Genomic DNA, 27,205 nt, shown 5'->3' on the forward strand with positions numbered 1-27,205 from the left:
ATAGTGTATTATAATTAGGGGTCGACTGATTATCAGCTCCGAAATTAAGCATTTTTATGGTTATCGGTATCAGTCATTTCCAAAAACCGATTTACCGATAAAATAATGTAAAAGCATTTAAAGAAGGTTTTTTGTCAAAGCCCTTGTTACTCTTAATTTTAATGATCATTTCAATTTTTTACACCAGACATATATATATCGGTTTAAAATATTGGTTATTAGCCTACTTGATCTGTAATAATCTGTTTCTGCATCAACACATATCGGCCGACCCCTAATTATAATTATTAAATTATTTTGCTTTCCACTTTCCCCATCAACTAAAATATTATTTTCAGATGCCATTTAATAAATATATTACTAAACAAATATTTTTGTCCAAAGACAAACAGGTTATTGTTTGAATGAGATCTTCATGATATTTTGCAAAGTGAAAAAAGGCAATTATTATTACTATTATATTACCAGTGTAGCGATGTATGAAGCACCGCTCACACAGATGTCATTTCAAAACCAAGCGGGCTTATGTTGGACAACACGGCAAATTAAAAAAAACTTAAAATCTGAAGCAAATGCGAAATCTACCAGGGAAATCTTTTCAGTCATTATGAATTTAGCAAATAATGAATTTATGAATTACTGTATTCCTATTAAAATGACTGAATTTTTGTTGTAAATGTGACCAAAACAAAAAAAATGGCAAAATGACTATAGCTGTTGAGAGCAAAGCTTTCCTGAAATTTCAAAGACAAAAAATGTCGTCAATAGCGTAGCAATGCGTAAAGCAAATGCCCCAATAAACTAGCTTGACCACCTTGAACCTGTTGCAAAATCAACGCATGTTTTCCCAACCTGGTTTATTCCTATTAAAATAAACGGATTTGCCAGTAAACAAGTAAATGTAACTGCAAATTAAAACAAAGACAACTGTAAAAATAACACTGGCTCTATCAATTATGGCCATATGGAAGGCATTCTGCCACACTACAGCTGCTGTCACGCTTTGAGAGCATAACAGATTAATATTAAATCTAAACATAACAGATCAATATTAAGATCTAAGTGACGCAATCAGATCCCACTTTGAGCTCAAGTCCTATACCTCTGGTGAGAGTCTACGCCCTGAGTCTCAAAGTACATCCTGTCCTGTAGTCGCCGACTGCAAATGCGTGTACATTGTGGGCAAACATCACTCCTACAACTCCCTGCAGGGCAGCACTTCGGAGGACTCCGTTCGAGCATGTTAGGATGCTGCACAACTTCTTTGAAACACAGCATTCAGGCGAAATGCCAAAGTCGTCCTTGCAGCATCCAGAAGACCGAGGTGAGTTATACGGCAGACGCACCTGCATTAGTTAGGGCCGCGGAGTGCCAAGATTACTGTCACGCCTTGAGGTGATAAAGAAAATGTCTTGGACTTAATGTCTGCAAAGGTCATTAAGAGCCGACCAGCAGACTCTCTGCCCTCCAAGCCCATACCTCAAGGTCTGCAGCCACAACATGTCTGCTGCAGGAGGATGGAATGGATGGCAATGCATTTGGTGGAGTCAACTATGTAAATCCGAAAAAACACATCAATTGCAATTATGCTAAGAAGAACCAAGATTTTAAAGTAATGATCTTTAAATAATAAACAGAACATAAACCGAGGGAATCAATTCATGGGTCACCAAACTGAAAACTGCTTTTGAGCCCATTTACAATGTTCATGACCTCCAGCAAGAGCCTCAAAAGCCATGCATTTTACAATCCCCGATGTGAGGTCTGGAACACAGTGGTTTCTTTTGAAATGCTTTAAAAGGGCTTCTTTTTACATTTACTGCACAAGTACCTTGGCAACGTTGCAAGGAGAGAGACTGAGATGGGGAGAGAGAGAGAGAGCCTTGAGCAGAGAGCCTCTGTCGCAAGGTGACATAGTGGTTTTGTAGCAGATGTGGGCGGATGAATCTTCTTTTCCATCTGCCTCCCCAATAGATCTCAGAAACAGTGGCGAAAGCTGGCGAGGGCAAATGCTTCCAAAAACAACAATGATTTTCTTGTACAGCCCAGAAATCGAGGCTTGGAACAAATTGCACAAACCAAAATATGAGATTCGATGAGAATGGCTGAATAAAAAGGAATCATTCATTCATTTCGCAGAAAGTCCGCAGAGAGGCTAGACAAGACAAGTTTTGATTGATTAGATGTAGTTACTGCTGGAAAATATTTTAGTGGTAAAGAAATTAAGGATTCAGGAAATATATTGGTGAGCATAGCAGTCAATATTACTAATATACTACTATATACTACTCATACCTTGGGTTACGTATTTTAACAAACTGCCAACAAAGGTTGAGTTTTGCACTGATACACTGATCATAAACAACAAAAACACTAGTTTTAAATATGACATGGGTTAAAAAACGATTAAACACAACATAACCTTTAATTATTTGCAGGTGCATTTTTTTCAGGCGCTTAGAGTTTATTAGTATTATTAGTTATTTTAGCAGCATTGAGATAGTGTTCTCAGTAATAGTTTACATCTTTTATTTTGTATTTTTACAATCATCTAATTTCATTTTATTATTTATTTTATTTGTATTAAATTCTGGTAATGTGTGTATTTTTGTTAGTCTTTGATTAAATATGTCTACATAGTTGTCATTCATTTTCATTTCAGTTATTTTAGTACATCAAAATACTAAACGAGAATGAAAAACTAGCTGAAGTATATATATATATATATATATATATATATATATATATATATATATATATATATATATATATATGTATATATGTGTGTGTGTGCGTGTGTGTGTGTTTATTCATTTTAGTTAAGATTAACCATAATAACCCTGGATAATGCAACTTTTCTGCAAGTTGACTAATAAAAAAAAAAAAAAAAAAAAAGGCAAAGGAAAAAAAATCTGTGCCGATATCGACTATGTATAAATTAATTCTCTTTAAATAATATACATTTATATATCACGTTTTTCAACTGATTTATGAGCTACAAAAGTTCAGTTAGTCCTATATCATTTGCGTTATCAAATATGGGACCGGACTATGTGTGGGAAAACTAATTGCTTAGCCTATGAAAATCTGGCCCTTATTATCCAAAATGAGACTCGTATTTTATTCCAGCTCTGTTTCGCGAACATATGGAGTTCCTGTATTTAAAATTTGTAAAATGCAAACATCCACCGTGTCTGGCAAATCTGGCAACCTCCAAAATTATGACAGCCTCACCCTCAATTCCCTCTAGGCAGTTACATACATTAACTATAACCTATATTTGCTGGTATTAAACAACGCAACACTCTTTCTTTGTTCAGCTGTTTAGGAAGTACGACGTTTGATGAATATTCAATTTTTGTGCCAGAATGGACGCCTAGCAAAGCAATCAGCCCTGCAAATACAGTTAATATTTAAAACACACAACTATCACACCGTTCGCGGACATTAGGTAGTAAATAACACAGAAATGTCCTTTAAGATGCTACTCAAACCCACGTGATAATTACTCCACGTTGTGTGCAAAAATCAATTGAGCAGAACCGAAGACAACGGAAGAAAAAAGAAAAACCGGCCAGTTCCAGGTGGTCAGACGACACACAGAGCCCGAGAGCCAATAGCACTTAACCAAATTGGAATCCATTCTTCTGAAATGGGTGCTGATAACCACTTGAAAGCCACCAGGGTTTCACATCTCAGGCTTGTGGCACCCTGTCAAAAACACAAGCCGTCTCCGCTCGGTGAAAGAGACAGACGGCTGAAACACTTCACCTAGAGCTATCGGCCGAGACTAAATTAAAGCTTGCGATGGATTCGTGCTGCCAAACCGCAGGCAGGAAAATGCAAGGGGAGCGACTGTTGATCATGCTCAAATTTGGTGGTAGAAAAAATCTGGACGGATGATCGCATTCACTTGATGTGCTAGCATTGACATTGAAAAAAACAGAAACAAATGGACCTGCTAAAGCTTTAGAGCCAAGGCAATCTGTTATTTTTATGTCCGCATGTACATTCACACATACATACACTCCCTCTCGCTCTGAAAAGAGAGCCGAGCAAGCTCAGAGATGCTCATTTTTCCTGTATTTGTAGGAGTGGATGGGGGTAAGTGAGGCAAGGCTGCAAACTCACATGGAAATTTAATTACTTTAACAGATTCATTTACTATCTGATCAGACAAAAGGAAAAGAAATACATATATTTTTGTAGAAGTCTGAAAAATCTCAATATATGTTTTAGATCATGTTTTAGATGTTAACATGTTAATACATATAAGGTTAATAAATCTAAAGCTATTTGAATTTGGCGGAAATGTTATATTTAATGAAGGGATCTGTCCAAAAATGTTATGAGACATGGCATCCTATGATAACGTATTTTGAAAAGGTGAAGACTCTATGAAGAGCACTGAATTGTATTAATTATCTAGGTATTTATTTATTATTTAGGTTTTATTATTCCTACAATAATATTGTTCATTTGTAAATGTGTACAATATTGAGAATTTTATCTTGTATTTTATTTTATTTTGTTTTAATTCTTCTCAAATTGTCTATTCTTCTTCTTATTGTTGCTTTTGTAATTGTATTATGTTTGTTTAATTATTTTGGCAGTAAGGGTCATCATGGGGCAAAAGTTAAAACCTTAATTGTATAGTGTTCTGATAAAGCTTGGAACAAATTCATAAATAATTTTTAAAAAATCTAAAAATTGTCAAAAAATCTAATATTTTATTAATATAAAAATTATATTACTCATATACGAAATACATTTGAAATATATATAAAATATATTACTTTTTGTTTTACATAAATTATATTAAAAAAGATTTTCATATAAAATAGATCTCTCTCACGCTCTCTCTACATGTAAGCAATATTTATTAAATGTAACAGAGCCTTAAATCCTTAAATATACAGCCGCAAAAAGCCTGTTTAAATCTTAAAGGTTAAAGATAACGTGAAAAATGGTCATAAACACCCTGATTTTCAGTGCACAAAAACTTGAGTAACATTATAAGTGGACTTCAGGGGGGAAAAATAGCACACTACAAAAGTGTAGAATATGGTTCCTTTAAAGCAGTTCACCTTTATAAAAAAAAAAACACAAACATAAAACACAGAAAAGCACTCTAATAAACTAGATGGTGAGCTACCGTCCTCTGGTTCCTCTTCCTCTGTGGGAGACTGCAGTGCTGCTGATGCACATTCTGTATGTTTCTGCAGGCTGACCACTTCATACATGGCATCTCCCTGACTGCCCTTCCCTGTGCCCTGCAAACACACAGAGATGCATCACAATACATCTGTCTATCTATCCAAATACTATACTAATATTAAACATTAACATTTCATGAATATACACTTGAATACTTAATATGAAATACGTATACTATTATTTACTATAACATTATATATATTCAATATTTTCATATTTCATGTGTTATAGAAATTAATACGTTAATGTATACAAAACTTGAATTTATAAATATATGTAAACATTTATATGCATTATAAAAACAATTATGAATACTTTATAGACATAATAAATAACATTAATTATAGAAACAATCATTTAAAGATTACAAATTATATTTGATTTATAGATTTATACACAAATACAACATAAATATATGTTTTACTTTTATTAATGTAAGAATGTGATATAGATATTAATTTGTTAACTTAATACAAATAAATGTATTAATACATTTACGATGCGTATAAAGTCATCACTATACACAATAAATGCAATACTTAAATGTAAATAATTATGTATTGGGGTGTGACGAGACACTTATATCCCATGAGATGAGACACGAGACTGGGTTCACGAGAACAAGATGAGATTTAATTTTTTCAAGAAATCTTCAATGATGAAATATATTGGGGGGAAATAGTCTTTTATTCAACTGAAAAAAAGGCAAAAAAAAAATTGTAGGTGCATTTTGAAATCAACTTGTGCTTTATGAAATTAAACTTCTATTTTAATGAATTACATACAGCAATAAATAACATGTAAACTAGAGCTGCACGATAAATAGAGAATGATGTTGGATTGGAGATCACGATTCTAAATAAAAAATTAAATAAATAAAAAAACTACTTACACTTACTAGTGGTTCTGACAAAATATTCAATGCCCGAGTCTTTAAAAATATATTAATTTGAATAAAATAAACTACAAAAAAAAATAAAGGAAGGAGTCAGTGTCTCAATTCATAAAGACCCGTTTCACAATTCACAATCTCCTAAATGAATAATCCAATTTCAAATACTTTATTTTAAACGGGTAGTTGTCACCACCTCCTGACGGAAGAGAAAAGCATTAAAATACATACAAGTGTTAAGATGCTTTCATATTGATCACTTACTGTAGAGAATGTGTTTATACCAAAACTATAAACTTTTATCCCAGTTCTTATGTTATTTAAAGGTCTCTAACACAGAAATGATGATGTGTGATTGAAAAGGTTTTGTTGCTCTTTCTGGATCAACACCATCATGAATTATTCATTAAAGGGGTCATATGATGCTTTTTTTTAAAGATCATTATTTGTGTACTTTGTGTAACAGAATATAATGAAATTCTTTAGTGTTCAAAAAACACATTCTTTTTCAAATACTGTACAGGGCTAGACATTAAGCTTCGACATGAGCTTGAGCAGGACAATATTTTCCTAAACTGATTAAATATGTACATGTCTCCATTTACTTCGAATTCTTACATGTGATCAATAAATTAAGTTATAATAATAAGACATTATGGTTGTTACCGTCCAAATGCATAAATAGTGTTATAAGATTCATGTTTTACTTTTTTTTTTTTAAGTACAAGTTATGAAATGTTATGTGAAAATGTAAAATAATATGAAAATTATACTTTTAAATATGAAATTAAACCACCAGTAGGTGGTGACAAGTTACTGTCTTAATGAGTGAATAGTTGATTCAACCGATTCGTTCAAACGGCTGATTTATTTAACAAATTAAGCAAGTAACAGTTTATATAAATGGCTCACTGAATCATTGATTGGTTCAAAAATGAATCATTTAATAACGAAAGACTGTTGTGTGTTGCTCGGAGATGCGCGACTGTTCTGCTTTGAACAAACAATCCATAACGTGTCTAAAATGTAAGTAAGTTAATATTACTTGTTTATTTAACTAAAGTTAAACAATAAAAGAATTAATTAAAATAAATATCACATTTGGAATCGAGCTGAAAGTCGGGAAAACATGACTCCTGGTCATGTGATGTTGCATGTGCTGGTCGTATTGTGTGTGCTGTTGACTGCACGAGCCTCAACTGACATGACCTTGATCCTGTCAATACATTAACCGTTATTAGTCACCGTTTACACAGAGTAATAAATTCAGAATCATTCTCGGCAAATTTTCGGTACTGCACTAGTTATTGTTTGTTAATAAAATTTTGATCAGGTTACTTGTCCGGTTGGGCAGGTACAATTCTCTTTCACTTGTCCCTTCACAAAATCCACTTGTCACGGACAAGTGGACAAGCATTAATGTCGAGCCCTGCTGTACATTATTGTAGGTCCTCTATGCCCCGCCTCTCTCCAACATGCGCAGTCTGCTCTGATTGGCCAACTGACCCAGTGCATTGTGATTGGTCAAAACACCACAAGCACTCGTTGGGAAATGTAACATCCCTTTCCATAATCGCAAGCTTCTTCTTTCAAAATAAATGAACAGACAGTTAAAAATGTCCTTAGTTTTGCCATCAGTTCAAGCCCAGAGGAGAATAAAGTATATCTCTTTGCATTTGAGACTTTAGTCTTGCAACTTTACAGATCTTCTTCATGCACCAAGAGCTTGTTACACTCCAAAGAGAAAGGAAAAATTGAATTTGCATCATATGACCCCTTTAACATGGGCAGCAACAGAACATGCTTATCAGGCTTCACTGTCATTCAGGAATAATATTGCGTGGATGTCTGAATCGAGATCTTTAAACAATTAATTGTGCAACACTAATGTAAAATGCTAATTGTTTTGTAATGATAACATCACGTTCTCACGAGACCAGTCGGATCTCGCAAAACACACCGTATCTCACGAGATCTCGAGGTCACATCCCTCTATTATGTATAGAACAACAATTTTGTAAATAAAGAAATATAACAAAGGTCATAATGGTCCAAAACACAACAGGGTGAACAAATAACAGATTTACAATTTTTAGATGAACTGCTCAAAGTTTTGAGCAAAGCTCAAAGTTAGCTTCACCTTCTCCACCGCTTCAGGGGAAATGACAAATACATAATTACACGCACGGGAGGAAATGAAAACAAGTGATGATAAAAAAAAGAGGCCTCTGCGGTTGGCAGAGATCACACCTGTACCACTGCACTTCCAGTAACTCTCACAAACACTCCTCTCGACGCCGCTTCCCTCGTGTCATGTGGCTCTTAATGTAAACCACCCTTTCCTTTTTCAACTGCAAAGTGGAACTGTACTACAGGCGAAGAATGATGTTTACAGCCAGAAGAATTACACGCTAATTCCTCGCACCTAATGAGCAGCGTAAACAAATACGAAATAATAAAATAACGTGCAGAATGGGCTGGGTCTATCGCTAACGCCATAATATTATCTTTTAATTAGCTTTTAACTACAGCCCAGGCATTCTTTCTCTCTGCGATAAGATAACTACGGAGGCAATCAGGCAGAGATGCAGGCAGCAGGCTCTAATTACTTGAGCATGTTAATGAGCGCCGGGCCTCTTATTAAGCTACGAATTATACAAAGCCTCCATTTGCCGCTTCACAGCTTTCAGGAGTTACTGCTCCTATTCACCCTTCACAAAAGCTCCCTTCCTTCCTCAAGGTTTGTTCTCCAATCTGTGCAGCCGATACGCCGCTGTTCATGAAAAGTTCACAGGCTTTGCAAGAAATGGGGTGAATCTCTAACCTGTCAGAAATGTTTCCAGGTCATTTTCAAAATTCGGGTTTGTAAGCTTAATGATTTTTTAATTTTGGCACAGTCAGATTATTTTTATGACGACTAAAGGTGATGGTAATAAATAAAATGAATTACATATTGAAATAAAAGGTGTATAATTTAATGAACCCAGTCACTTAACAATATATTTCTTATTTAGTCCATTATAATTAATGAAATAACCTAATCAGTGAAATAAATGCTTTTTTTATGTATGTATATAAATTCTTAACCCTCGATTCAGTTTTTAAGATCAATTAGTTAAGGTTAACCATAATATAGATAAATAAAGATAAATCTTTTATTTAACGTTATATTATAATAATATATGATTATTATACTTTTATTCATAAATTCTCTCAATACAGAGACACACACACATGTACACACACACACACACACACACACACACACACACACACACACATATATTAGGGCCGGGACTTTAACGTGTTAATTGAGATTAATTAATTACACAAAAAAGAATGCGTTAATTAAGATTTATTAATTACAGAAAAAAATTTCCCACATTTTAAATAACTTATTTTTGCACCGCGGAACGTTTCTCACTGGATGAGTTTCGGCGGGACCGATTATACTGAAGCACCAACTAGCGCTCGCATATCACTGCAGCACATCGAGCCTCAAGGATCACCTCAACGCAAAACATATAGCAGCTAGCGTGGACTTTACACTTAATGTTGAACTATGTATTTTGTTGGTGCAACTGGCAGTTTATGTTGAACTCTTTATAGTTTTGGCCAAGGTTATTGAGAGTTGGACTTAGTATGTTATGGCCTCTGAAGCAACAGAGAGATGTTTTCTAATAGTCAGGGTTTCCAATGTTCTTAATGTAATTGACAGTATTGTGTTTTACTTAAAAAACACTTTACAGAAGGTTCCAGCACCTATAAGCTTCCTGAATTTCTGAACTGTACTATTTCTAAATTGTTTCTACATATGCTATTGCTACACTTCATGGCAAAAATTGCACTGGTCTGCTAGACTTGGTTGAACAAAAATAAACAATATTTTGTTGCTTAATGTTATGTATTTAGTCATTATTCAACGGTATACTATAAATCCATGTGAAAAAAAATTACTTCTCACTGTTCTCAGGTCAAATTTTTTATATGCTATTAATTTCGATTAATTAATTACAAAGCCTCTAATTAATTAGATAAATTTTTTTAATCGAGTCCCGGCCCTAATATATACATCACACATTGACACATGGGTCAGAAAGCTCTCTGATTTCATCAAAAATATCTTAATTTGTGTTCTTTAGATTAACGAAGACCTTATGATTTTGGAACTACATGAGGAGGAGTAATTAATGACAGTTTTCATTTTGGGGTGAACTTTCCCTTTAATTACATTTAATTATTGTGTGAAAAATAAATAAATAATAAATCTTTTTTTTTGTTTGTTTGTTTGTTTGTTTGTTTGTTTTTTTATACGTACCTGTTTGAGCTTGAGGTAATACGTTTCAGAGAAGGCTTTCCGGCTGAAATACCAGAACCTCTCATTGGCCGGATAGACCCGCACTAGCGCCTCCAAGAGGAACCGAACATGCACTACAACCTCAGTCACAACCAGGTCCACCGCCACCGTCATGTACACATGCTTGTCTGGAGGAGAAATAAACTCACAGTTAAAGACAAAACCGACATCCTGCCTCATTGTGTGTACAGAAAACACTAACCAGTAATAACACAAACCCGTATTTCACAATCCAATCAAATTCAAACCAAGCCCGCCCACTTTATTTCCCATTGCATGCTCTTTTCACATACGTCAAATGCAACTATGTAAAAAATTAATGCATGTTTCATGATGTTAACACTGAAACTAAGAGTCCAATCAGCTTAGTTTATTTATCTCCAGTCAATTGTGGTAAAATACGGCATTCTGGGAACTGATCTCATGATATTTTCTCTCAAATGAGCCCTATAACTATTTAAAAAAGCAGAACGCTGAAAGAAACAAACCATGAAAAAGTGAAAACTAGTCCGTTTCACACTAAGGGGGTTTTATTATTTCAATTAACAGGAAACAAAGACAGCAACAGTTACGAGATTTATGAGGGAATCGCTGAAAATAGATTCCAATTACGATAGAGTCAGGTCAGAAAAGATAGGGAGGTAAATAACAGAAGATCTGTGGTGGGCCCGACTGACACTTACAAACACACACAAAACCTGTTTTACTGTGAGAGTAATGAAGTGGAGACTTGAAACGAAAAACTCAGGTTGCTGAATTAAACACTATTTAAACTGAGGTGGTAATCTGAATTTACCAGACTGGAATTAAACTTCAAAGCAAACTCCCTATAACTTCACAACTGAACATTTTAAAGCTGCAGTTACGAGATCCACTGCTTCCAGTTTGGCCTCACACCAAATCAACAATAAACACACTCTGATTAGGATTACTGGAACTCTAGTATTTTGAGTCATTAAATAAAGAGGCCATTAGTGCTTCCTGTACCAATCTGGACCACTAAGGCCATGTCCACACGTACACTGGTATTTTTATAAACAGTTTTTCCTTCTTCCGTTTTTAATCAAATTTCTGTCCACGTGAAAATGCAAACGCATGCTAATGATGCACTGTCAGAAGCATGCCAAGCCAATAGGTGGCGATATAATCTCAACAGTAAACCCATGTTGGCCAATCAGAAGCCTGAAAATGTTATCAGTAGGCGAAGATAACAGCGCAGGCTCCGAAATCTCCGGTTTCACTGTCTAAACGATAACACTACCACTGGAGTTTTTGTAAATCCTCACCCTGGCAGGCGTTTTAAAAATGTTTGGTTTCAGAGACCTGATGCTGAGTTTGCGTGTTTTTTTAAATTTTTTTTATAAAAAGCATACATCTTAAATATATTCCTATAAATTTAAAATATTTTTAAATCAGTGTTTTATTATCATCAGTTCTACAGACAACCTAGTAAATTAAATATTAATGAGTGAGGTTTTTTTTTATTGTGTAAATTTAAAGACTACAATGTCAAAAAAAACACTTTCAATATTAACAGTTTTTTATATATATATATATATATATATATATATATATATATATATATATATATACAAAATATCAATGAAAAACATACATTTGCATGATACAGCATTTAATTTAAATAAAAAAAATCTTCTTTTTTATATGAATTTAAGTTTTATATTACCTATACATTGGCATTAATGATCCATTAATAAATCCCTAATTAGTCAAGTTCTAGTTCGGGCCAAATTGAGATGAAAAGCAATTAAAAATGCACTGCTGTCAGTAAAAGATGTGACACAGTTTGACCATGACAAGAAAAGCCGGTGTAACAGCTCAACATGTAAAAGATCAAGAACTCAACATGGCTGAAGCAGAGAAAATTGAAAGGCAACGTGTATATATAAAAAAAAAAAAAAAAAAAAAAAGCAGGTAACGGGTGAATTTCTGTAAAACCTGTCAAACTTGGTCGCCGCATGTTGTGCAATGAAATCACTAGAGACACTTGATAACCAAGGATTGTGTACTAGCTCTTACCTTTCGGTGTGTCCTCGTTCAGTGGCTGGAAAGCCGGAGTGTTTGGATTCCAGGTGCCAGTGATCACGTACGCCTTCCCATCAGCACTTTTGCCCATAGACTCCTTCAAACACGACCACAAAATACGTTTTCAGCGCTTACATAATGACTAGGGTTACTGGATAAAATCTGAGTTTCACTAAATACGTTCAATGTAACATATCAAATTCATTTATCTAATCTGACACGCGTTTTATTCATAAGGGAGTGATTTCTAAAAAGTAGTTGGAGGAAATTACGGAGAAAGACTCTTTTAATGACTAATTAGATATCTATAAATCAAACCCATATGGGACTTTTATTAAAAGCAAAGTCATTTGCAGTCTTTGCATGGCAGGATCTCATTAAATATCACCACAACCACCTGCTACAGCATTAATAAGACATCTTTATTTAACTGTGACGTGTTTCTTTCGAAGAGGAACTGAATACATCAAAATGCATTTTTGTTTGAATATTGCAGCAAATTTGAGGTTGATTGTATTAACATGTATCATAAAGAAAAGCATCAAATGATGACATTCGTCTAAACTGTCCAGACGGCAACATGGAGAAAAGCGCGACACTAAACCTTGAACGATGTTCGATTCAACAATCCCCATGAACCCAATTACGCTTGATTGAAGTGCTAATTGTTTTTGGTCTCGATGTGCAATCCGCCATAACTTCATCGGCTCAAGGGCCAACGCTAAACGACGTTTTTAATGAATAATAAAAAAGCCTATATTTCCATTAAGTGTTTCTAAAACTGGCAACTGAGTGGTGATTTAAATGAGTCTGGATATAAGAAATTAACATATAATACTGAGCCTGAGGTACAGTTATAAGAGTTAAACCACTAGCAGTCATATCCCGAGAACGCTGGGAAGCCAGGAATGTGTCTCACCAAATCAAGGAGGTGCATGTCGTTGTTTCGAACTTTCTGACCAGGACTAAGCAGCATCCCGAAGCACCTGGAAAAAATATATGGTTTCGATGATGATGATGATGAGGCATTAAATAAAAGTGACCACTAATTATATCATATTTTCAGAGTCGTTTGGAGCTTCTGTAATGCGCTTCATGAGATAACGTCATTAGTTGTGACAGTAGGTTAAGAACAGGGCAACATTTGAGAAGGGTTTGTTTTCATAGCGCAGCTCACAGTGTGTTTGTGCTGTGACTACAGCGCCATCGAGTGGTTGCACAAGGAATCACACTTACAACTTTCCATTACACTATTATAAATCGAAATATATATGTAGTGTATTTTTATATGCATGCTACATGAACTAGATCAGTTTATACACACACACACACACACACTGATCTAGTTAAAAATATAAATATATACATATATATTTCGATATATGATACATGTATAAAATACTTGTTTGTGCATTTTAAGTTGGTTTCTACACATAATAATGCTTGTATGCATGAATTGCTTTTAAAAAGGTTATAAAAAAATTATATTGCAATAGATTATTATATAATAAGCATATGAACAATTTTTTTTTTATCATATACATTCATACAAATGTATGAGCATGAAGTAAATATTATATATTAATGTCTAGAACCAGAATGTCTGCTAATATTGTCTGTTGTTTGCTAGCAATAGCAAGCAGCCATTCATGGTTCACGGCCATCACATGAACAAAAAGCCTATTGTCAAACCATATAAAAAAAATAAGATAATAATAAATAAATATTTTGCCATGCCAGTCATTAAAAGGCAAACTACAGCTCCATAAAATGACATAATATCTGAATTTCTAACCCACCTCTCTATTACCAGCTCCTTATTGTTCATCTGCTGGACAGTGACCACCACCTTTTTCTGTACACCCTGCCGCAGCTTGAAGTAATATTTATCCCTGTCTTTGGGAACTGGACTAGAAGAAAGAGGAAAATAAGTAAGAAAGGCACAACTGCATTTACTGATATTCTGGTGGCCCACATTGGAAAAACCAAATGAAGCAACAGTTCACCTCACACTGTGAATAGCAACGGTAAAAAATGAACTGAAGCTTCTTCAGAAGCGAGTAATGACAGACCTGAAGTTTCCTTTGCCATCATCTTCTCTCACTTCTAGAGAAACGGTGAAGGTGTAAACGTCGCTATCGGGGGAAAGTGGCAGCGGCGAGTCTTGCATGTCCGTGGCAGCTTTTGACGAACGCTTGAAGGCCGTCGAGAAGCTATAGAGGATGCGACTAACCTAAAGAAAGAAATGAGGTTGAGCTTTGAGATTTACTCAGCGAACACTTTATGAGCACATGCAACTCACGGCCTCTTTGATATGGCAGGAGAAGACGTGGATCTGAAAGTCCTCCGCGCTGCGGTAGCTCTCTGTGAAGGAAAAGCAGTCGCTCTCGACAGATCCCTCGCATCCTCGGGCACAAAACAACACCTTGTAGATGGGAAAAGATCCAATTTCTGTTCCAGTGGCCTGGTCCACAATCCTAGAGCCATAAAAAAACAGAGAAAACTGATATAATGAAATCTAAAGCAGTCTCTTTCACATAATCAGACATCGATTACAATATACATCAACTTTAGTCCTAACTTATTGCTATGAAAAACACACACACACACACACACAAAATGCAAACCAGCAATAGGTCAAATTTGAATAGTGCAACCATAATGCAAATATATTTCCATGTAAAATTAAGTACTGAAGATATTTTTGATGTAGTACTTTGATAAATAATTTGTTAAGGTGCAAAAAGGTCGTTCGTTGTCACTGGAATTAGGCTAAATGACAGTGGCACATGTCATGTGCATCAAAGTTCACTTAGTTAACTTTAGACGTGGTTTGAGGTCAAGCGAGGAGAAACCGTGAGATGTTAAACCTGAGGTTATGCCACAGTTCCTGAGCGAAAGAAAAAAACCCACACAGGGTGTGAAAACAGTAGTGCAGCATCACATTTACGAAACCTGAAAGTGGGAGCTAAAAGCGGCTCAGAGATCACAAGAGCTCAAACACATTTACACCCCCAGTGTTGAATGCGGTTTGTCTCGGAGCAGGAAAGCTAAATGTGCTTAGTCTTAAAGCTTTTACGGAGCAACACGTGGAAATAAATACATGGTGACTGGTTGTGTGGTGTGGGTTAAGTCTGAGAACCCTATGAAAACCTAAATCTGAAAATAAAAATAACAATACAAGTTCAGGAGTATCAGTTGCTTTGGAAAAGAATATTATTACATTAGAAAAATGCTAAATAAACTGGGCAAAAATAGTGAAATTAGAAAATAGATAACATATAGACAATAAATACTTCATATATTTTAATAGAAAAATGGAATGAATAAATCCAGAAACAGCTTTCAGGGAAAACGATTCAAGATTAGTGTTGGGGAAAGTTACTTTTAAAAGTAATGTATTACAATATTGTGTTACTCACTAAAAAAGTAACTCATTACATTACTTTTTATGGAAAGTTATGCATTGTTACTTTTGCGTTACTTTCGCAGTACTTTTCAAGGAGGTTTGCGTCATATCTATAATAAAAAATATATCAAATTCCAAAATTCTGTAAATAGTTTTAGAATATAATTTATATCATAAACGTATGCAAAATCAATCTGAAATAAATATACATAGAACATTTTAGATATAGAAGATAAAATTCAGATATAGATATAAAAGATTTAGATTATATATATATATATATATATATGTGTGTGTGTGTGTGTGTGTGTGTGTGTGTGTGTGTGTGTGTGTGTGTGTGTGTGTATGTATGTATGTATATATATATATATATATATATATATATATATATATATATATATATATATATAAATAAAAGTACTAAATCTTAAAAAAAAAAAAAAAAAAAACAACCAAGCAGCTAAATACAAGCATTCTCACTAATCTGGAATTCTATTTTGAAATTAAACAAATTGTTAAATTTAATTTGCAATGAAAACACAACACGAGTGGTCTCAGACTTCTAGAGCCCAGTGTATTTTTGGCAGATGACTGACCGGACACAACCGTCTGGACCGCTGGGCACATGGAGGGTGACAGGGATGGGGATGGCGCTCTCTGCCCGCAGGGTGGCCATGGCTTTCTGGGCCTCCGTCTCGTTTCGAGGGGCCTTCACCCAGGTGCAGCCAAGATAGGACAGTTTACTGAACTGCACGCTGTCTTCCTCCTGTTCTGTTGAACTCTCCAAAACTGCTGCTGATGCTTCTGTGGACACAGACGATGAAACATGTATTTATTTATCTTCTTCTCTATAGTTTTTATTATACAAGCCATCAAGTGGCTCATCCAATCATATTTAAGAGGTAGAACAATCTGTTTTATGCTCTTGTCGAAATACTCAAACAATAAACTCTTGCTTCGCATGAACCTTTGTTTTATGTATTGGTCCATTGTCAAGAGTGACTGAATGAGGATGTTTGTGTGAGGAAGAGAGGAAGTGAGTGTTCAAAGTCCCCCAATTTCAACACCTGCCAACGGGAAGTAGTTAAGATAAATAGATCTAATGTCTCTGTTCATTTGTAAAATATGTATGAGACATGGTTTAACAAGGACCAATGGGAGTTTGGGCTAAAAACGAGTTAGTTTGTTGCTGTGAGCAGGATGTACCATGAGAAGAGTCGGAGTCCAGAGTCAGGCTGGGTGGTCTGATCTTAGAGCTGAGTGCTGCAGGACTTTCTTTCTCTTCTGCAGATCCCGGTCCATCGCCAACATCATCCAAGACCTCCTCCATCGCCCGCTCCAGCTGCTCACTCCCATTCCACGACATCTGGCAGAAAATACATCATCTAGATCACTTTTAACTTCATTCGTATTGACACATTAAGTCAGACAGTGAAGGATAGAAAGAGACACCTTGAGTCTGGGCCTCCCCTCGGAGCTGGAGGGTGAGCCCCCAGCGGTGGGCGGCACGAGCACAAACTCTTCACTGGTGACGGTTGATACAGATTCAGTGGAGCCGCTCACTCTGCCCAGGGAGGAGCTGTCAGCCATGATAGCCTGGGACAGTCTACCCTCTCGGCCCACTGCTGCTGCAACCCTACCAACAAGACAGACCTGTTACACTGGGTACACGCTGGATTACAACATCGACTTTAACTTGCGCAATGTTACATACTCAATGACTGGATGGTTTTCTCTGCAATGGACTTCCTTGAACCTTAAACCTGCATTGTGCAAATTTAAGATGCTATAAATTAAAACCATACTGGCATATTTGTATGTATGCAAAATATATAACATTTAAAATATATATATATATTTTTTGTTTTGTTATATATATAAATATATATATATATATATATATATATATATATATATATATATATATATATGAACATTTACTATTATTTCAATATGGCTATTTTTCCAGCTTTATATTAGTTATAAATTATTAAAATAAGTAGATTATTAATAATAAAATGAATCATAAATAAGTATAAAGTATTACACAAAAATATTTATTTTTGTCTCTTTATAAGTTATTTTTGTCTTTTATATTTAAATACAACATTATCATTTCAGCATGGCCATTTTGTATTAATAATAAAGCGAATCAATATTTTTCATTATTTATATAACCTATCACACATAAACACATCTATATATAGCCAGCTTTGTAATAATTATGAATTAAATTGTAACAATTATTAAAATATATATAATATATATATATATATATAAAAATAAAATGTAAAGTACTATAAAAACAATTAATCAATTAGTTATTTGGTGTCTATATTATATTTATTTATAACATTACATTTCAGTAAGGTTATTTTGCTTAAATATAACTTAATAAATAAAAATACACTTAAAAAATAAAGGTGCTTAAAAGGTTCTTCACAGAACCATTTTTGGTTCCAAAAAAAATAAAAAAAATCAGTCAAGGGCTCTTTAAAGGACCGTCTCTTTCTCAAATTTTATAATCTGAAGAACCTTCAGTCACACATTATTTTAAGGTCCAATTCTCACTATTAACTAAACATTAACAATGACTTTTGCCTCAATTAACTCCTGATTTGCTGCTTATTATTAGTTTATAATGTAGTTGTTACATTTTGGGTATTGGGTATGGATGTCATGCATTATGTGTACTTTATGAGCACTAATAAATGGCCAACATGTTAATAATAGAAATGCTAATAACTAGTTATTAGTGAGAATTGGACCCTATACTAAAGCGTTACCGAACCTTCTTCATTCAGATGTTAAAGCTTCTTCATGAAACCATTTAGACAAAAAAAGGTTCTCCTATGGCATCGTGAAGCACCTTTATTTTTAAGAGTGTATAACAACAGGATTCACTGAGGAGGAGCCCAACCTACACTCAGAGGCCAAGTGATGCTTTTGGTCCATGATATTGGTACAGATTCTGTGTAATAAACAATGCGTGACTGTATATTTCAAGTAGGAAAAGACATTTAATTCCCACTTTAAGTGAACTTTAGTTCCCAGGTCATCTACAACTTCAAGATGGATTATAATGCTGATAGAGTCAAGAAAAGATGTCATTAGTAGGGATGCACGATAATATCGGCACAACATCGGTATCGGCCGATAAAAGCTTAAAATGACCATCATCGGTATCGGCCGATATGAATATTTCTGCCGATGAGCCAAACCGATATTCTCCAAGTGAAATAATTGACCTGTTTTTCAGATGTGAATGTCTGTCTACGTTTGTAAAATAATACATTTATGGTAGAATCAGTACAGAAGAGATACATGGATTTCTCTTCAGTAAAATTAAAGTTTAAATATATCAGTATATATTTGTATATATCGATATCGGCATCGGCCAAAATTATTTTGAAAATATCGGCATATCGAATATCGGCCAAAATCCAATATCGTGCATCCCTAGTCATTAGGTTATGATATTACAGTTTATGAATATTTTCCCCGCCCACAAGGCCTTGATGACATCAGCAGAGAATAAATAAATGTATGCATTTAGCAGACGCTTTTATCCAAAGCGACTTACAGTGCATTCAGGCTAACAGTTTTTACCTAACGTGTGTTCCCTGGGAATCGAACCCACAACCTTGCGCTGCTAACGCAATGCTCTACCACTTGAGCCACAGGAAAAAAAAAGAGTCCCTTCAGGGGCAGATAAAGTTATTATATTTCAAAATAAATGGTGAAAACATATGATTATATATATTAGAATACTATAAGCAACTGTGCACAGTATGAGGTGGGACATTTATTACAAAAGTTTTGGCTTTGGATACTAATCATGTTCAGACAGGCAGGAGCTAAATCAATAAAAAAAAAAGCACTAAAGCACCAGTCACTTTTAGAGAGTTACAGTAGTGTCATCTGAAAATGATATCCACCATCTAGCATTTCACACAATAATGCTGATTCGACAAGCTCACGTTTATCGAGGTGTCATCTGTCTAAGTGCATCTTCACGGCCTCAAAGCAAAGTCACTGAAGGAAACCACAACTGATGTTCACACCTTGTACGCAGCTAGTTTTCACAAGTAAAAAATTACACATTATCACACAACTATCAAGCGTAAAGGTCGAGCCAATAAAGAAACCGCAATACAATAACATCGAGTTCCTTCAGTGGGTCACAGCGGGTGAAAGGGTCTTCACATTCACACGCAGCAGGCATGTGGCCATCATCCTCCGTCAATTACAGCCATTGAAAAGCACACAGGATAAAACCTAACGCTAACAGAAGGTCTCTGTGTGCCCTTCATATTCATTATGTAGTTCCTCGCTTGAAATAAATAGAGAATGCATTTAGCTACTCACTAGAGAGAACCAGTTAGGCATTCAAATTGAATTAGACAGCAGGAAAGACAAGAAGACAAAAAATATAAGCAATTACAAACTCATGGTCAATATTTAAGAATTAGCCAGTTAAGTAATATAAAGATTACTATTCACTTCTTTGGATGTCAATTAAAGAATTATAGTGTAGCCTGGCAAAGACATACTGTAGTCCAGTTAATAATAATCACATCAGCTTTCTAATTTATATGTAATTTAACCCCAAAAATATATTTTTATAGTTACAAATACATGCACATAATAATTAAACAATTTACAATATAATTAAATTATAATGGCATATACAACATTAGAGTCAACTTAAACCATAAAAACATACAAATATTTGGTTGAAATTAGGGATGGGTATTGATTCCCATGTCCCAATTCGATTCTTGGGTCGATTCAAAAAAAAAAAAAAAAAAAAAATATATATATATATATATGTATTTTTTTTTTATTTTTATTATTAATACATTTAATGAATATAGTTTTAATACAAATGCTATAGATATTTCTAAAAAAAATGAACAGTAAACATCAGTTTAAAAATGGTGAATTAATAAAAAGAAATTAAGAGCCACAGGCCTGTATTTTAAACCTATTCTTTTTTTTTCTTTTTTTTGTATAGGGTCCTCTTTTCAACAATAATAGAGCCATATAAAATGTTCTTCTTAATTGTTCTGGTAATCAGATGAAGGCATAAAACAATTTAATTTATCCTAATCAAATGAAAAACCCTTTTATTTTATGGCAAACAAGGTGCTGTACAACAGAGGATTACTGTTCAAATTAAAAATAAGACAAATTTGATTATTCCTTTAAAATTAAAGATTTATTAATATTTATTAGCAGTAGAAGTAGCACTGTTGTTGCACTGTTGAGTCTTAAGTGAGTTACTTAAGCAACTAAATGGTCAAATATTTTTGACAGTTTCTTAATGTTAAACTAAACTTTTATTTTGACGGGTTGCCGTGAGGAACTTGCAGCTACTTAGTATGTGATATGATGGTAGTTTTCTCAAAGAATCGGTAAAATGCTAATGAAGTGACTCTCAGAGCAGCTGGAGATGATATTTGCTTTGCACCATTTGCCATCCATTCAATTATTCATTGTGTAAATCATGGTGCCTTTACGCCTGTTGTCAAATGCTTGCACAGATTTATTTTGTTCCAATAAGCATTTCACCTGAGCATTGCGAATCACTCGTATGGCAGTATCTCCGTCATGATAAGCCCTGAATAAACGACAGGATTTCTATTGTAACATTACCCAAGTTAAATAAAGAGATTCATGTTAATTGGATCTTATTTTAAATGTGTGCTGAAATAAATACCGGAAAAAATTTGTGGTTTTTGCGAATCAATATCGAATCGACGTCACACACACACACACAAAATAATAATAATAATAATTAATCTAAAAAATAAAATGTGTTAACTGAAAAAATATAATAATCTTAAATCTATCTTTTCAGCAAGTTAGCAAGGCAATATTTCTTAGTTTATTTAATTTAGTTTAATGGATGAAAATAGATAAAGCTGAAGGGAAAAAATATATAAACTTTAGTGTACTCAAAAAACAAACAAAAGTGAGAATATATAAAAAAGATTAATAATACAATTTAATTTGAAAAAAAAAAAAAGATATGTTGCTGTGGCCGCTGACAGAAGAGAATTCAGCAAAAAAAAACGATTACATTCTAATAAATTATCCATTTGATAAATCCATTTGCCGAAAATATTCCAGTAAGACAAAAATAAATAAATGCATGTATAAATAAAACAAAGATTGACAATACAATTCACATGATGTACTTGAGCTGTAGTGATCAGCACTGAACACCACCAATCAGCAGGAGGGTTAAACTGAGCCTGGGCCTCTGTCTCTGATGTTCGACCACAGATAAAGCTGGAGCAGCTTATTTATTCTGGGAGTGCATTAGACACAATACTCCCCCTCTCTCACACTCACACACACACACACACAAACTGAAGGCCACAGCAGGAGAAACAGGCTCTTCTAACAACGGTTTATACTCTGCTTTCTGTATTATTCACACTAATCATTTAAAGACAATAAATTAATAAGGGCTGCGTTACTACAACATGGCATAAATCACATGATGACACCATCCAGACTGAGCCACTGAGAGACAGCCAAGGCTTTCCTAATGTCCAACACAGCGTTTAAAGTTCAAAATGGTCCAATCCAATGAGTGCACTCCTCGGTTATTTGTCTCTCTGTCCGAGCTCTCGTTCAGGGCCAGCCATGATGTAATATGAGAAAATCTGCCCAATGAAATCACCCAGCAAGAAGGGAACAATCAGAGGAACTGTATAATTAAGCAATAAAGTACAAAGCTGTGCAGTTTTGTGAGAATATATTAATTATAATATATAAATTGTATACATTTTAACCTAAGGTTTAGATCAATATCTATAGTAATGTACTAAATTTAGATGCAAATTACTTTTTTATATATATATATATATACATATATAAAACTTAAAAGTAATTTGCATCTAAATATAGTACATTACTATAGATATTGATCTAAACCTTAGGTTAAAATGATATATGATATCATCCAAATTTATTACATAAATCATACAATAAAATATACTAAAATGGAACAAACACAAATCCAAAATACCAAAAAGAATAAATAATACATATTAAGTATTTTCTTTTAATTTACCAAAAATACAAATAATAAGCAAAACTAATACACTTCATACAAACATTTTATGGTTTGTGATGCTAAAGAACATTTCATGACGTCTCAGACTACTGTAAATTTATGGCTACTGTGGTTTAATTATAAACGCTATCATTAGCTCATATTTACCATAGTAAAATAATTTTCTTTGCCTCTTTATTTTTGTATACTGTAAAAACTTCAACCACATTGGTTGAAAATGAATAAAGGTTGAAATATTATATTAGAAGTTGTACTTATATTTTTTTGTAAAGTCATCCAAATGATTCATTAGCTAATCAAAAAAAGAACATTAGATGAATTATTTATTGTAATAAAAATAATCATTAGAGTAGTCGACTAATCGGAAAAAACGAATCGTTAGATTAGTCGACAGAAAAAATAATCGTTAGTTGCAGCTCTAATATATTGGAATTAACATGTTAACTGTCAGTTCCACTTTTGAGCATGTGACAACGACATTTCCAACTTAAATTCAAAATAACTTTTGAATGCTTTGGTCCACAGACTGGCAGATTAATGTAGAAGTGAAATAATCAAAAAAGGATAATCTATTGTTTTTTCTAAATATTCAAAACACTTTTAGACCTTTTTTTCTCAAAAAATATAATGGATGTAATCTTTTGAACACTCTGCATGAAAATTTATAAAGATTTGTCCAGATTTGCCATTATTTCATCTATGCATCACTATTTCAAAGTAAAGGTCAGCTCGCACACTCTCTGATTCTGATGAGTACTCTTCCTGCATATAAATAAATTACAGTTGCTCTGTAAAATATATATTTTTTAATGAATCACCAAATATCAAAACTACAGTTTTTAACTTTACAATGTTTGTCAAGATTAATTTAGGTTCTTTAGGGTTCCTGTTTAAAACATGTAATGGCAAATGGGACATTTAACAGGTTAATGGCTCTGACTATGATTTAGGTAACTTAAATTACTTAATGGCTTTAATAGCGTTAAAATTAATTATTTACCAATAACAGGCTAAATGAACCAGAACAGGAACAAATGGATCTATAACAAATTCAGAGCAGTTTTTTTGTTTTCTAAAAAAATGGCTTAAAATGTACATAGCTTAAAAAGAAACAACACAAGGTAAAAAAGTAAAATACAAAGTTGTCACAGAATAATAATACGTGAATAACTCGATTTTGACAGATGTCAGTTATTTTATAATCCCACGGCGTCGATATATATATAACCTTGCACATAAATTATGAGTTTTGTATTGAGGACTTTAGTGTGCTCTAACGTTTTAACAAAACGAGCCCAGTTTACCCAGCTATTTAAAAACTAATACAACATTAAGTGAGTGCAAAAACTGTCCAGACATTAACAGGGATTCAGAGTAACGGACATTAAACCCCTTCAACAACCGAAAATGAGGCTGACTAAACAGTTTTGTACTGCTGTTAATGTGTTTCATAACACACACACACACACACAAATCCCATCATAACAGCTAGTTAAAATCCCAAATACAGCGTGTGCTGTCAGTGAGGAGCAGCCTAACTAAACTGAAGCTAGTCAGGTAGCCAGCTAGCCACTGCTAATCAACAATTAGCTAATTTTCTACCACTTTAACTTCAGAATAAACGGTTACGAGCCTCAGAGGCTTTTAAACGCTTCCACGCTGAACACATACTAAACCCGAACGCGTGTGTCGTGTCGACGCGGAAGATTTCTTTCATTTTGGTGTTTGTTATGAGTTTCCTGAGAGGGTAAAAAGCAACTTACTTGCTGTGAGTCTGTCAGCCGAGCGACGCGCGCGCGCACACGCGCAAACCTTATCCACATGGCGCATGCGACGTCATCGCTGCCACCGGAGAAAGCCACGCCCTCCGTTTCAGATTTATAATCTCTGTTATATAAAATATAAGTGGTAGAGCCAAGCTAAGTCTATTAAATCTCGTTTTTTTTTCAACAACAAAAAAAAAATAGCCAAACATTTTTTTTAAATGTACATTTTATTTATTTTAAAATGTGTGTAATTATATTCAATTAAATAAATTTACCACAAAAATAATACACTTAATGTAAACACAAAAAGTAAACGTAATTAAGGTGAATGAATGAAAAATTCTGAGATAGATCTATGTTTAAAAAAAAGGTATTTTATAAAGAAGTGGGAAGATACTATTATATTCATTATTTTATATTATAAATAAATATTATATTGCAAATATATATAATATAAATAAATATAATATTATAAAAGTTTTTCTTCACATGGAAAGTAACAGTTGCTACCAGTTCAATCATCGCATCCTTGTCAATGACATATAATTCTGATCAAACGAGTCGGCTGGAGGAACACATCAAACTTCACTAAACCAGGTTAACAAAAAAATAGAATAATAACTTACATATTCAAATTTTTGCATGTAATGAAAAGAACGTGTATCGTAAACCTATCACTATATTTACCTCAAACATCTCCTCATGGACTAAACACCTCTTGTTATGACTGATTACACTGAACTTGCATAGAGATGGCTAACAAATCTTTCAGTTAAAGATCAAGTGTGTCATTTTTGCACCTCTAGCGCCACCAAGTGGATTTGCAAAAAAAAAAAACAGCATTATTAGTTAAAATAAAATAAAATAAAATAATGTCTTGTGGCACAGTAACAAAATGTTCTTGTGTAGGATAGCCCTCATACATTATAGCCCATATGTTAAAATACCAGAAAGGCCCAGACAGTTTTTGAAGGCCTCTTAGAAAATTAGGAGCCCTTACCCTCCACTGCAAAAAAACATTTCTCAATCTGTATTTTTATCTTGTTTTTCAGTTAAAAACACTGCAGTCGGTAACTTTTGACGCTCTAGCGGTTAATAAACAGAACTGCTTGCGTCTTGCGGAAGAACATCGTAGCCGGAACTACTTCTCTCTGTTTATGTCTATGAAGAATCACAAAGGTACTGGGTTACTCCGCCGCGGTATCCCAGAAGCAATCTAAAATAGTCAGAATATAAACACTTATTATAGGAGCACCCTAGTGATTCAGGACAAACCAAAAACACGGTTTGGAAAATGGATTCATGGTGTACTCGCTTATTATATACATTTTTCTACATTTTGAACACAAACAAAGTTACGGACCGCAGCTCTGATTGGTTGTTTTTTACCGGGAGCGATGGAGTTTCTGCAAATGGCAATAGGACCACTGGGAGGAGCCAGAGGAGCTTGATTTTTTCACAGATTATCTGTCTCATATTCTACTGTCAGGACATAATGACAGGTTTCACAAATATGTAAAAAATACATTTTTACAAAAGTTACCTAGGTAGCGTAAGATGTTTAAACTTCAAAATAATATTTATTTAGTTTATTTAATGTTTGCTTTTATTTGATTGATGTTTTTGTTCTGTTTTATTTGATTTGAAAACCATCAGATTGTTCTTTTCTTGTTTTAGTCCTTCACTGCAATTGTTTTCTCAATCTGTATTTTTGTTTCGTCTTCCATAAAAACATTTAAACACCTTTCGAAACAGCGTAAGATGTTAAAACATCAACAACCAAAAATCTTCAGAGGATACTTAATTACAAATATTGAATTTATTATTATCTGTTATTTAAATAATTGTTTTTTTGTTGTTATTTTTATTTTTTATTTCATAGTTATTGGTTTTTAAAATGACATATTTTTTTCCCCTTGTTTTAGCACAAATCTATCTTTTAGTTTATTGAAGTCTACTAAAATAAGGCTGTAAAAATTAAAATATTAAACATATAAAACTCATTCAAGCCTTATCTTGCACAACTTTGCTTCACACGTGCATTTACCATTGTTTTAAATGTGCTTAGGTTTACAAACACACATTAATAAAAAAAAAAATTGTGTTAATTAGAGTCAAATAAATTCAGGAAGAACCAGTTTCTATGAAGCATTATATAGGATTGTTGACTTCAATTTACCATTAGACAGATAAAATGTAAAAACTGAGTACTGGCAGTCCTTTGGTCCCGATTCACTCTGTTTTTACAACATGATGGGTGTTTTCGGAGGACGTCGCTGATCAGACATCAGTGCTTCTGGCCTGTGTGTTGGAGTAGAGGTCTGGCCGGCTGAGCAGAGAGGGAAGGGTGAGAGACAGGGATGGGCTGTCGTAGTGGGACGGCATGTAAGCGACGCAAACTGGGGCTGTGGGCAAACAGCATCTGGAT

At 34.0% G+C, this 27,205-nt stretch overlaps 1 protein-coding gene across 1 annotated transcript in view; it reads right to left on the reverse strand.

Annotated features, from left to right (window-relative positions):
• The window catches only part of LOC113039628 (rab GTPase-activating protein 1-like), an 87,969-nt gene extending 63,119 nt beyond the window's left edge, over window positions 1-24,850 (reverse strand). The window contains exons 1-11 of the mRNA XM_026197585.1: window positions 24,775-24,850; window positions 17,374-17,557; window positions 17,128-17,287; window positions 16,518-16,725; window positions 14,815-14,989; window positions 14,585-14,745; window positions 14,312-14,422; window positions 13,432-13,498; window positions 12,507-12,609; window positions 10,428-10,594; window positions 5,156-5,273 (exon numbers count right to left, since the gene is read on the reverse strand). Coding sequence (XP_026053370.1) covers window positions 5,156-5,273; window positions 10,428-10,594; window positions 12,507-12,609; window positions 13,432-13,498; window positions 14,312-14,422; window positions 14,585-14,745; window positions 14,815-14,989; window positions 16,518-16,725; window positions 17,128-17,287; window positions 17,374-17,511 — 1,408 coding nt within the window. The 5' untranslated portion in view covers window positions 17,512-17,557; window positions 24,775-24,850. The remainder of the gene's footprint in view (window positions 1-5,155; window positions 5,274-10,427; window positions 10,595-12,506; window positions 12,610-13,431; window positions 13,499-14,311; window positions 14,423-14,584; window positions 14,746-14,814; window positions 14,990-16,517; window positions 16,726-17,127; window positions 17,288-17,373; window positions 17,558-24,774) is intronic.
• Between the last annotated feature and the right edge of the window lie 2,355 nt (window positions 24,851-27,205).

Source organism: Carassius auratus, chromosome 22 (genome assembly GCF_003368295.1).
Source record: "Carassius auratus strain Wakin chromosome 22, ASM336829v1, whole genome shotgun sequence".
Lineage (NCBI taxonomy): Eukaryota > Metazoa > Chordata > Actinopteri > Cypriniformes > Cyprinidae > Carassius > Carassius auratus.